This window comes from Trachypithecus francoisi, unplaced genomic scaffold (genome assembly GCF_009764315.1).
Source record: "Trachypithecus francoisi isolate TF-2019V2 unplaced genomic scaffold, Tfra_2.0 Lachesis_group16, whole genome shotgun sequence".
In the NCBI taxonomy this organism is placed as follows: Eukaryota; Metazoa; Chordata; class Mammalia; order Primates; family Cercopithecidae; genus Trachypithecus; species Trachypithecus francoisi.
In genome coordinates, this window is record NW_022681461.1 from 35,337,354 (window position 1) to 35,350,226 (window position 12,873).

The 12,873-nt window shown below is 40.5% G+C and overlaps 2 protein-coding genes across 7 annotated transcripts in view; one reads left to right on the forward strand and one right to left on the reverse strand.

Annotated features, from left to right (window-relative positions):
* Positions 1–12,873, forward strand: part of RIC1 (RIC1 homolog, RAB6A GEF complex partner 1) — a 167,890-nt gene that overhangs the window by 149,183 nt on the left and 5,834 nt on the right. For all 4 annotated transcript variants that reach the window (XM_033237263.1, XM_033237261.1, XM_033237265.1 and 1 more), the window contains 6 exons: positions 58–174; positions 956–1,684; positions 3,206–3,364; positions 3,451–3,587; positions 5,662–5,948; positions 6,780–6,971. In XM_033237263.1, the coding sequence (XP_033093154.1) occupies positions 58–174; positions 956–1,684; positions 3,206–3,364; positions 3,451–3,587; positions 5,662–5,948; positions 6,780–6,971 (1,621 nt within the window). The remainder of the gene's footprint in view (positions 1–57; positions 175–955; positions 1,685–3,205; positions 3,365–3,450; positions 3,588–5,661; positions 5,949–6,779; positions 6,972–12,873) is intronic.
* The window catches only part of ERMP1 (endoplasmic reticulum metallopeptidase 1), an 83,784-nt gene continuing 72,704 nt past the window's right edge, over positions 1,794–12,873 (reverse strand). The window contains exon 14 of one of the 3 annotated variants that reach the window (XM_033237268.1): positions 1,794–2,506. In XM_033237268.1, the coding sequence (XP_033093159.1) occupies positions 2,460–2,506 (47 nt within the window). In that variant the 3' untranslated portion in view covers positions 1,794–2,459. The remainder of the gene's footprint in view (positions 2,507–12,873) is intronic. The other 2 variants (XM_033237267.1, XR_004443462.1) reach the window with 2 other exon arrangements.

Genomic DNA, 12,873 nt, shown 5'->3' on the forward strand with positions numbered 1-12,873 from the left:
TGCGGAAAGCATACTGATACAGGAGTATGAATTTAGCTGCTTTTTCTTAAATTTCAGGCTCGTGGTGCAGAGAGCATTATGTTAAACCTGGCAGGACAGCTCATCATGATGCAGAGGGACAGGTCAGGCCCACAGATCCGGGAGAAGGACAGTAACCCTAACCAAAGGAAACTTGTGAGTAAAGTGCAAGTCATTTCTTTTCAGACATTAAGAAGGTATGAGATAAAGATGAAGGAATTAAAGAATTTAGGAGAAGAGTATTTTATGATTTGGAAACGAGAAATTGTAAGTCCATAAAATTAGTCTTAAGCCTCTGGGTATAAGACTGACTGACTGGAGGATAAGGTCCCAAAATGATCATGAAATGTTCCATACTCCATATGTTACTGCTTAGGCATCATTCATTGCGAATTCTAATGGGGAAAAAAAAGGGATAGAGGCCGGGCACGGTGCCTCATGCGTGTCATCCCAGCTCTTTGGGAGGCCGAGGCGGGCAGATCACGAGGTCAGGAGATCGAGACCATCCTAGCTAATACGGTGAAACCCTGTCTCTACTAAAAATACAAAAAATTAGCCAAGTGAGGTGGCGGGCGCCTGTAGTCCTGTACTTGGGAGGCTGAGGCAGGAGAATGCTGTGAACCCGGGAGGCGGAGCTTGCAGTGAGCCGAGATCGCGCCACTGAGCTCCAGCCTGGGCAACAGAGCAAGACTCCGTCTCAAAAAAAATATATAGGGATAGACTGGTGAAGTTCATGGGGTGTTTTGTTTTTAGATTTAAGTGTATATACTTCAAGAGGCCAGGATACTTTTATTAACTCTAAATAGATCCCCTTGCTTTTCCCAAAAAGATAGAGACTATACTACCATTTGAAAGACTTAGTAAACTAGTACCTAGGAACTTAAGAACCTGCAAATGTAATAGGAAAACAACTTGATTCTTGTCTCTCCTTCTCCAGCTGCCATTCTGTCCTCCTGTTGTACTAGCCCAGTCTGTTGAAAGTGTCTGGACAACGTGTCGAGCAAATAAACAGAAACGTCACCTTCTGGAGGCCCTCTGGCTGAGCTGTGGTGGTGCAGGGATGAAAGTTTGGCTCCCTCTCTTTCCTAGGGATCACCGCAAGCCCCATTCCTTCTTGTCCCAGCGGATCATGCTGCCTTTCCACATCAACATTTACCCGCTAGCTGTTCTGTTTGAAGATGCTTTAGTCCTTGGTGCTGTCAATGACACTTTGCTATATGATTCTTTGTATACTCGGAACAATGCTAGAGAACAGCTGGAGGTGCTCTTCCCTTTCTGTGTTGTGGAGAGAACCTCTCAGATCTACCTCCACCACATTCTACGACAACTTCTGGTCAGAAACCTTGGGGAGCAAGCCTTGCTCTTGGCCCAGTCCTGTGCCACATTACCTTACTTCCCTCATGTGCTGGAGCTCATGCTCCATGAAGTACTGGAAGAAGAAGCTACCTCACGGGAGCCCATTCCCGACCCTCTGCTTCCCACTGTGGCAAAATTTATCACCGAGTTCCCCCTCTTCCTGCAGACAGTTGTCCATTGTGCCAGGAAGACTGAATATGCCCTGTGGAATTACCTTTTTGCAGCTGTTGGAAACCCTAAGGACTTGTTTGAGGAATGTTTGATGGCTCAGGATTTGGACACAGCTGCCTCTTACCTTATTATCTTACAGGTAACAATTCTGTTCTTATAAAGGGGCAAGAATTAATGAGCTTAAACTTAGAAAAATAGAAATGTCCTGTTTTGGCACCATGATTGTGTTTAAGGAATTCATAGTCAGATTTTCTGTGTATATCTTTAATTTGGAAGAATTCAGATTCCTTTGAATGTCATAAAGTAACATTGCAGAGATATTTTGTCCTGTTTGTGCATAAATAAGCCTAAGCAGAGTAATGAGTTCAGAGTAGTATTTTGAAATTTTAATATATTGAAGAAATTTAATATATGTATTAGAATACATATAATAAGAACATGTAAGAAATACTACATAAGATTATTGAAATATTACATAAGAAACATAGCAAAGAAAGTATTATTTGGAATATTAGTGAGTTTGAGCTTCCCACAACAGTAGATTTGTTTCCTTTTAGTGTGGGTTGCTGAGGGGACACTTACTTAGAGCATGGTTATAACAGAGCACCTTGAGCTAGTCTCCCCAGAGCACGCCGAGAAGGCTCAGGCCTGCCACAGCAAAGACCCTCAGAGCACACAGGTTTTCTCAAAATAATGGTTTCTTTGCAACTCCTGACAATTTATTAGGTATTTGACAAAAGGGCTTGACAGTTGGTTATTTGATAGGCTACACTTAAAGATTCTTTCCAGTTACTGCAAAGTTGTTTTCATTGATATAAGAAACTAAGCATAAACCTGGTTTGAATCTCTGCCTGAAGCAGATTTCCCGTCAGCTTCTTTGCTTCACGACAACGGACTGAAACCAGAAGATACACTCAGAGGCAGAGGCCGGGTGGCCTTGAAGTATGATCCATGGCTATCCCTAAAGAAAAATACATAGGGTTTTAAAAACAGAATCAAAATAAATGCACTGTTTTTTTGGTTCTGGGTCACTCCCTGTAACTTCACTGATCTCCCTGACAATGTAATTTTTTCTGCAGCAGAATTCCTAAGTTGCTATGGATTGACAGATAATAACTACAATTAAAGTTGTATATTAGGCACCTTTCCATGAAGACCAAGATAGGCAGGTTAAATTTGTGAAAGAAAAATGGAGGATTCTGAATGTGCAGCAGGACCTTACTACTAGCTATTGCCCAAAGCAAAGATTTTAGTTACATCCTCAGAAAACTCTACAACAGGTGACAGACCTGACCTTTTTTGGAGTCGGGCAAACCTCCCTTTTTTCTCTTCCTTTTCTGCTGATCTTCAACAATTTACTTAACTGAGTTTCTTCACTTATAAAATACAAATGATATGTCTATCTGCGGAGTCACTGGGAGAAATAAATGAAATAATGAATTAAAGTATGTGGGAGTTTAATAAATTATAGTTTACATGCACCAGAAGAGTACTTGCCTCGCTTTTCCTTGTACGGTACTTTTTAATCTTGCTATAAAACTAACCCCCTGTGGTGGTGTGACTACATTCTTTGAGTTTAGAAAGCTGGAGATAAAGAATTGCTCATATCTTCCCAAATTGTGTAGTATAAAAAGAATGCTGTCCTGGTTGTTTTTTATAGAATATGGAAGTCCCTGCAGTAAGTAGGCAACATGCTACCCTTCTATTCAACACAGCACTAGAACAAGGCAAGTGGGACCTCTGTCGACACATGATTCGATTTCTTAAAGCCATTGGCTCTGGAGAATCTGAGACACCTCCATCCACACCCACAGCTCAGGTTAGTTGGAAAAGTTATACATCTCTAGACCATACACCCATGTGGCATCTTTCTCTAATGGTACTGCATATTGTGTGTAATCCTAGGAACCCAGTTCAAGTGGTGGATTTGAGTTCTTCAGGAATCGAAGCATCAGTTTATCCCAGTCAGCTGAAAATGTTCCTCCGAGTAAATTCAGTTTACAGAAAACACTAAGCATGCCATCTGGTCCCTCTGGAAAAAGGTAAAATAATAAAGAGCCATTACTGCTTTTTGGGCATTCATGACACATTGCATTTCAAGACATTTACAAAATTAGGTCTTAATGGAAACAACTATTTAATCCAGTTGCAGTTTATTTTTCCATTCCCAAAAAGCAGAGACCACACAGAATGCTTCCCTTTTTTCTTCCTCCCAAGTTCACTTTAGTACCCTTTGAATAGTTTCTGCCCCTTTTTCTGGAATAGATCTTGATGTACCTGTTCTGAATGTAACAAACTTTTGTTTGTTTAAGACAGAGTCTCACTCTGTCACCCAGGCTGGAATGCAGTGGCACCATCTCAGCTCACTGCAACCTCCGCCTCACAGGTTCAAGGGATTCTCTTGCCTCAGCCACCCGAATAGCTGGGATTACAGGTATGTGCTACCACACCCGGCTAATGTTCGTATTTTTAGTAGAGATGGGGTGTCACCATGTTGTCCAGGCTAGTCTCGAGCTCCTGGCCTCAAGGATCTGCCTGCCTCTACTTCCCAAAAGGCCGGAATTACAAGCGTGAGCCACCCTACCTGGCCAAATGCCACAGACTTTTTTTTTTCCCGTAAGTTACTGGGGTCCAGGTGGTATTTGGTTACATTAGTAAGTTGTTTAGTGGTGATTTGTGAGATTTTGGTGCACCCATCACCCGAACAGTATACACTGTACCATATTTGTTGTCTTTTATGCCTCGCCCCACTCCCAGCCTTTCCCACAAGTCCCCAAAGTCCATTGTATCATTCTTATGCCTTTGTGTCCTCATAGTTTAGCTCCCACATATCAGTGAGAACATACAATGTTTGGTTTTCCATTCCTGAGTTACTTCACTTAGAATAATACTCTCCAGTTTCATCAGGTCATTGCAAATGCTGTTAATTCGTTCCTTTTTATGGCTAAGTAGTGTTCCATATATACGTATGTACGACAGTTTCTTTATCCACTCGATGGGCATTTGGGTTGGTTCCACAATTTTGCAGTTCTGAATTGTGCTGCTGTAAACATGCGTGTGCAAGTATCTTTTTTGAATAATGCCGCCTTTTCCTCTGGGTAGATCCCCAGTAGTGGGATTGCTGAATCAAATGGTAGTTCTACTTTTAGTTCTTTAAGGAATCTCCACCCTGTTTTCCATAGCAGTTGTACTAGTTTACATTCCCACCAGCAGTGTAGACGTGTTCCCTGATTGCCACATCCATGCCAACATCTACTGTTTTTTGATTATGGTCATTTTTGCAGGAGTAAGGTGGCATCGCATTGTGGTTTTGATTTGAAAATGGAACAGACTTTTAAATTACCTCTGATGATAGAGGACCAAAGTAAAAAGGAAGATAGATAAATCTGTAGGTAATCCAAAAGCCTTCTTAAAGTCAGTAATTTTACCTGTCCTTCTAATTATACCTTTTGATAAAAAATTTTTAAAAAAAAATTTAGTGCTAATGCATTTGACTCTCCTGTGACCTATTGATTAGAGAAGTTATTAAACAATGGGGGAGCCAAATGAATTGTACCTGTAGTCTCAGCTACTTGGGAGGCTGAGGTGGGGAAGATAGCTTGAACCCAGGAGTTTGAGGTTGCAGTGAGCTATGATCGTACCACTGCACTCCAGACTGGGTGACATTGTGAAACCTGTCATTTAAGAAAAAAAAAATTGGTTTTCTTTTCATGTCTGCATGACTCATACTGAGAAATTTAATTTCACTTTGCCTCTCTATCCTTAGTTTCTTTGATGTACTCTCCTTCCCTCTTTTCATTGGGCTTTTCAAATACAGCATAGGTTTGCTGCCTTTCTTTCTGTCACCCGTCACCTGCTTCCTAGTCTGACTTCTTCCATCCCCCTTTTCCTGTTCCCTGTATTCATTCTACAGATGTGTCTTAAAGAGCCTACTGTGTTCCGAGGGTTGTGGTGTAACACGGAGGAGAAGCGCTGATACTTTATCATCATTGTCAATCAGAATTAGATCTTGGATCTCTTATCTCCTTGTCAGCTTTATCAGTACCTCTGCGTAATAAGTATGTGAAATCCTCCAGTAAAGATTATTCTGTAGCTTTCTTGTGTTTCCACTTACAGATGGAGCAAAGACAGTGACTGTGCTGAGAACATGTATATTGACATGATGCTCTGGAGACATGCTCGGCGCCTCTTAGAAGATGTGAGGTTAAAGGACCTTGGCTGCTTTGCAGCCCAGCTGGGCTTTGAACTAATTAGTTGGCTGTGCAAGGAACGTACCCGAGCTGCCCGGGTAGACAACTTTGTAATAGCCCTGAAGAGACTCCATAAAGATTTCCTGTGGCCACTTCCAATCATCCCAGCCTCTTCTATCAGTTCTCCTTTCAAAAATGGAAAATACCGAACTGGTAATGTAGACTTCATGTCACTTGTACAAGGAGAATTGTATTTTACTCCATGTATTTACACATTTTGCTGTTAGTTGATATTCAAGGAATTATTTTCATTCCAAACTTAGGAGTGGATAAAAGCCAACTTTTTGTACATGAGTTGGAATGCCAACTATTTGACCAAGGATGTAAATAAAGTAGAACCTATGTCTCTAAGTTTTGTGACGCTGAAGTCTAATTCAAAAATCGAATCATTCTTGGATTATAAAGAAGTTGAGAACTGCCTGAATATAAAAGCTATCATGCTTATGTTATTGTGGGAAGGAGTTCTGGAATCAGACAGACATGGACCTCAAAATAAGCTGACAGAACTCACTCGAAGGGAACAGTAAAGGCCACCTTCTAAAGTAGGAGAAGACAAACTAAACATGTATATTTTGGTGAAGAAAAGTTTAAGTTTTTAAATTCAGGTCTTTTTATGAAGACTGTTCTAATTATTATTATTTATGAATATTGAAACCAAAACTTTTAACTTTGGCATTTAGAAACTTCATGTTATCTTAAGAGCCAAGGCAAATCACTTAGAAGATCAACATAATAAAGTTTTGCCAAGCTCCAGTAAGAGATACGATGATATAACTGTTAGGTGGCATTGTATGGTCAGTCCATTGTTACACAATCCCACGTCTCTAGTTTTGGGGTGGCTGATACAGTATAAGACAGTAATTGCCTTTAAACTGTTCTTATTGGGTAGGCACATGGGGGAAGCTAAAAGAGCTGAACTGAAAAGGTCAGTGCGTGCATCTTGAATTTCTTCCTCCGTTTTTTGTTTTCGGACCCACTCTGCAGTGGGAGAGCAGCTGTTAAAGTCTCAATCAGCTGACCCATTTTTAAACCTTGAGATGGATGCTGGCATCTCCAACATCCAGCGAAGTCAGAGCTGGCTCACCAACATTGGCCCCACCCATCATGAGATAGACACAGCTTCATCCCATGGACCACAAATGCAAGATGCCTTCTTGTCACCTTTATCTAATAAAGGTAAATGTCATTTTAAGTCTTGGCTATTCTTCAGTTCCTTTGAAGAAAGTTTATGTGCTATAGCACTTCAGAGATAGACCTTCACTCTTTTTCTGTCGTGATGGAGGATTAACCATTTGTATCCACTGGAGAGGTAGACAGTTTGTAGAACAAGGCCAAATTGGCCTTGACTGTACTTTGCCATATTTATTTTACGTGAACAAAATAAATAGTACAGATCAACATTAATAGATGAATCTTTGTAAATCAGTTTTGATGATGAGGAAACATTTTGAGCTCCAAGTAAGCAAAATGTGTTATCCTCATATAAAGAATTCCATTTTTATCATAATTAGATGTGGATCATAAAAAATTTTACTCCATTATAATTTTTATATTTTTTATTTCTTTTTTTTTGGAATATGTGAGGAGATAAGGTGTTTTGTTTTTTTTTTTCTTTTTTTTTTTTTTTATTATACTTTAAGTTCTAGGGTACATGTGTATAACGTGCAGGTTTGTTACATATGTATACTTGTGCCATGTTGGTGTGCTGCACCCATCAACTCGTCAGCACCCCTCAATTCATTTATATCAGGTATAACTCCCAGTGCAATCCCTCCGCCCTCCCCCCTCCAAATGATAGGCCCTGGTGTGTGATGTTCCCCTTCCCGAGTCCAAGTGATCTCATTGTTCAGTTCCCACCTATGAGTGAGAACATGTGGTGTATGGTTTTCTGTTCTTGTGATAGTTTGCTAAGAAGGATGGGTTTCCAGCTGCATCCATGTCCCTACAAAGGACGCAAACTCATCCTTTTTTATGGCTGCATAATATTCCATGGTGTATATGTGCCACATTTTCTTAATCCAGTCTGTCACAGATGGACATTTGGGTTGATTCCAAGTCTTTGCTATTGTGAATAGTGCTGCAATAAACATACGTGTGCATGTGTCTTTATAGCAGCATGATTTATAATCCTTTCGGTATATACCCAGTAGTGGGATGGCTGGGTCATATGGTACATCTAGTTCTAGCTCCTTGAGGAATCGCCATACTGTTTTCCATAATGGTTGAACTAGTTTACAATCCCACCAACAGTGTAAAAGTGTTCCTATTTCTCCACATCCTCTCCAGCACCTGTTGTTTCCTGACTTTTTAATGATTGCCATTCTAACTGGTGTGAGATGGTATCTCATTGTGGTTTTGATTTGCATTTCTCTGATGGCCAGTGATGATGAGCATTTTTTCATGTGTCTGTTGGCTGTATGAATGTCTTCTTTTGAGAAATGTCTGTTCATATCCTTTCCCCACTTTTTGATGGGGTTGTTTGTTTTTTTCTTGTAAATTGTTTGAGTTCTTTGTAGATTCTGGATATTAGCCCTTTGTCAGATGAGTAGATTGCAAAAATTTTCTCCCATTCTGTAGGTTGCCTGTTCACTCTGATGGTAGTTTCTTTTGCTGTGCAGAAGCTCTTTAGTTTAATCATATCCCATTTGTCATTTTGGCTTTTGCTGCCGTTGCTTTTGCTGTTTTAGACATGAAGTCCTTGCCCATGCCTATGTCCTGAATGGTACTACCTAGGTTTTCTTCTAGGGTTTTTATGGTATTAGGTCTAACATTTAAGTCTCTAATCCATCTTGAATTATTTTCGTATAAGGAGTAAGGAAAAGATCCAGTTTCAGCTTTCTACTTATGGCTAGCCAATTTCCCCAGCACCATTTATTAAAGGGAGTCCTTTCCCCATTTCTTGTTCTCTCAGGTTGGTCAAAGATCAGATGGCTGTAGATGTGTGGTATTATTTCTGAGGACTCTGTTCTGTTCCATTGGTCTATATCTCTGTTTTGGTACCAGTACCATGCTGTAGCCTGTAGTATAGTTTGAAGTCAGGTAGCATGATGCCTCCAGCTTTGTTCTTTTGACTTAGGATTGTCTTGGCAATGCGGGCTCTTTTTTGGTTCCATATGAACTTTAAAGCAGTTTTTCCAACTCTGTGAAGAAAGTCATTGGTAGCTTGATGGGGATGGCATTGAATCTATAAATTACCTTGGGCAGTATGGTCATTTTCATGATATTGATTCTTCCTATCCATGAGCATGGTATGTTCTTCCATTTGTTTGTGTCCTCTTTTATTTCACTGAGCAGTGGTTTGTAGTTCTCCTTGAAGAGGTCCTTTACATCCCTTGTAAGTTGGATTCCTAGGTATTTTATTCTCTTTGAAGCAATTGTGAATGGAAGTTCATTCATGATTTGGCTCTCTGTCTGTTAGTGGTGTATAAGAATGCTTGTGATTTTTGCACATTGATTTTGTATCCTGAGACTTTGCTGAAGTTGCTTATCAGCTTAAGGAGATTTTGGGCTGAGACACGGGGTTTTCTAAATATACAATCATGTCATCTGCAAACAGGGACACTTTGACTTCTTCTTTTCCTAACTGTACCCTTTATTTCTTTCTCTTGCCTGATTGCCCTAGCCAGAACTTCCAACACTATGTTGAATAGGAGTGGTGAGAGAGGGCATCCCTGTCTTGTGCCAGTTTTCAAAGGGAATTTTTCCAGTTTTTGCCCATTCAGTATGATATTGGCTGTGGGTTGTCATAAATAGCTCTTATTATTTTGAGGTACGTTCCATCAATACCGAATTTATTGAGCGTTTTTAGCATGAAGGGCTGTTGAATTTTGTCAAAAGCCTTTTCTGCATCTATTGAGATAATCATGTGGTTCTTGTCTTTGGTTCTGTTTATATGCTGGATTACGTTTATTGATTTGCGAATGTTGAACCAGCCTTGCATCCCAGGGAAAGCCCACTTGATCATGGTGGATAAGCTTTTTGATGTGCTGCTGAATCTGGTTTGCCAGTATTTTATTGAGGATTTTTGCATCGATGTTCATCAGGGGTATTGGTCTAAAATTTTCTTTTTTTGTTGTGTCTCTGCCAGGCTTTGGTATCAGGATGATGTTGGCCTCATAAAAAGAGTTCAGGAGGATTCCCTCTTTTTCAATTGATTGGAATAGTTTCAGAAGGAATGGTACCAGCTCCTCTTTGTACCTCTGGTAGAGTTCAGCTGTGAATCCATCTGGTCCTGGACTTTTTTTGGTTGGTAGGCTATTAATTATTGCCCCAATTTCAGAGCCTGCTATTGGTCTATTCAGGGATTCAACTTCTTCCTGGTTTAGTCTTGGAAGAGTGTAAGTGTCCAGGATATTATCCATTTCTTCTAGATTTTCTAGTTGATTTGCGTAGAGGTGTTTATAGTATTCTCTGATGGTAGTTTGTATTTCTGTGGGGTCCGTGGTGATATCCCCTTTATCATTTTTTATTGTGTCTATTTGATTCTTCTCTCTTTTCTTCTTTATTAGTCTTGCTAGCGGTCTGTCATTTTGTTGATCTTTTCAAAAACCAACTCCTGGATTCATTGATTTTTTGGAGGGTTTTTTGTGTGTCTATCTCCTTCAGTTCTGCTCTGATCTTAGTTATTTCTTGCCTTCTGCTAGCTTTTGAATGTGTTTGCTCTTGCTTCTCCAGTTGTTTCAATTGTAATGTTAGAGTGTCCATTTTAGATCTTTCCAGCTTTCTCTTGTGGGCATTTAGTGCTATAAATTTCCCTCTACACACTGCTTTAAATGTGTCCCAGAGATTCTGGTATGTTGTATCTTTGTTCTCATTGGTTTCCAAGAACATCTTTATTCTGCCTTCATTTCGTTATGTACCCAGTAGTCATTCAGGAGCAGGTTGTTCAGATTCCATGTAGTTGAGCGGTTTTGACTGAGTTTCTTAGTCCTGAGTTCTAGTTTGATTGCACTGTGGTCTGAGAGACAGTTTGTATAATTTCTGTTCTTGTACATTTGCTAAGGAGTGCTTTACTTCCAATTATGTGGTCAATTTTGGAATAAGTGTGATGTGGTGCTGAGAAGAATGTATATTCTGTTGATTTGGGGTGGAGAGTTCTATAGATGTCTATTAGGGCCGCTTGGTGCAGAGATGAGTTCAATTCCTGGATATCCTTGTTAACTTTCTGTCTCGTTGATCTGTCTAATGTTGACAGTGGAGTGTTGAAGTCTCCCATTCTTATTGTATGGGAGTCTAGTCTCTTTGTCTCTAAGGACTTGCTTTATGAATTTGGGTGCTCCTGTATTGGGTGCATATATATTTCGGATAGTTAGCTCTTCCTGTTGAATTGATCCCTTTACCATTATGTAATGGCCTTCTTTGTCTCTTTTGATCTTTGATGGTTTAAAGTCTATTTTATCAGAGACTAGGATTGCAACCCCTGCTTTTTTTTGTTCTCCATTTGCTTGGTAGATCTTCCTCCATCCCTTTGTTTTGAGCCTATGTATGTCTCTGCATGTGAGATGGGTCTCCTGAATACAGCAGACTGATGGGTCTCAACTCTTTATCCAGTTTGCCAGTCTGTGTCTTTTAATTGGAACATTTAGTCCATTAACATTTAAGGTTAATATTGTTATGTGTGAACTTGATCCTGCCATTATGATATTAACTGGTTTTTTTTTCTCGTTAGTTGATGCAGTTTCTTCCTAGCCTCGATGGTCTTTACATTTTGGCATGTTTTTGCAGTGGCTGGTACCAGTTGTTCCTTTCCATGTTTAGGGCTTCCTTCAGGGTCTCTTGTAAGGCAGGCCTGGTGGTGACAAAATCTCTAAGCATTTGCTTATCTGTAAAGGATTTTATTTCTCCTTCACTGATGAAGCTTAGTTTGGCTGGATATGAAATTCTGGGTTGAAAATTCTTTTCTTTAAGAATGTTGAATATTGGCCCCCACTCTCCTCTGGCTTGTAGAGTTTCTGCCGAGAGGTCTGCTGTTAGTCTGATGGGCTTCCCTTTGTGGGTAACCCGACCTTTGTCTCTGGCTGCCCTTAAGATTTTTTCCTTCATTTCAACTTTGGTGAATCTGGCAATTATGTGTCTTGGAGTTGCTCTTCTCGAGGAGTATCTTTGTGGTGTTCTCTGTATTTCCTGAATTTGAATGTTGGCCTGCCCTACTAGGTTGGGGAAGTTCTCCTGGATGATATCCTGAAGAGTGTTTTCCAACTTGGTTCCATTTTCCCCCTCACTTTCAGGCACCCCCATCAGACGTAGATTTGGTCTTTTTACATAATCCCATACTTCTTGCAGGCTTTGTTCATTTCTTTTTCTTCTTTTTTCTTTTGGTTTCTCTTCTCGCTTAATTTCATTCATTTGATCCTCAATCGCTGATACTCGTTCTTCCAGTTGATCAAGTCGGTTACTGAAGCTTGTGCATTTGTCACGTATTTCTCGTGTCATGGTTTTCATCTCTGTCATTTCATTTATGACCTTCTCTGCATTAATTATTCTAGCTCTCAATTCTTCCACTCTTTTTTCAAGATTTTTAGTTTCTTTGTGCTGGGTACGTAATTCCTCCTTTAGCTCTGAGAAGTTTGATGGACTGAAGCCTTCTTCTCTCATCTCGTCAAAGTCATTCTCTGACCAGCTTTGATCCGTTGCTGGCGATGAGCTGCGCTCCTTTGCAGGGGGAGATGCGCTCTTATTTTTTGAATTTCCAGCTTTTCTGCCCTGCTTCTTCCCCATCTTTGTGGTTTTATCTGCCTCTGGTCTTTGGTGATGGTGACGTACTGATGGGGTTTTGGTATAGGTGTCCTTCTGTTTGATAGTTTTCCTTCTAATAGTCAGGACCCTCAGCTGTAGGTCTGTTGGAGATTGCTTGAGGTCCACTCCAGACCCTGTTTGCCTGCGTTATCAGCAGCAGAGGTTGCACAAGATAGAATATTGCTGAACAGCGAGTGTACCTGTCTGATTCTTACTTTGGGAGCTTCCTCTCAGGGGTGTACTCCACCCTGTGAGGTGTGGGGTGTCAGACTGCCCCTAGTGGGGGATGTCTCCCAGTTAGGCTACTCAGGGGTCAGGGACCCACTTGAGCAGGCAGTCTGTC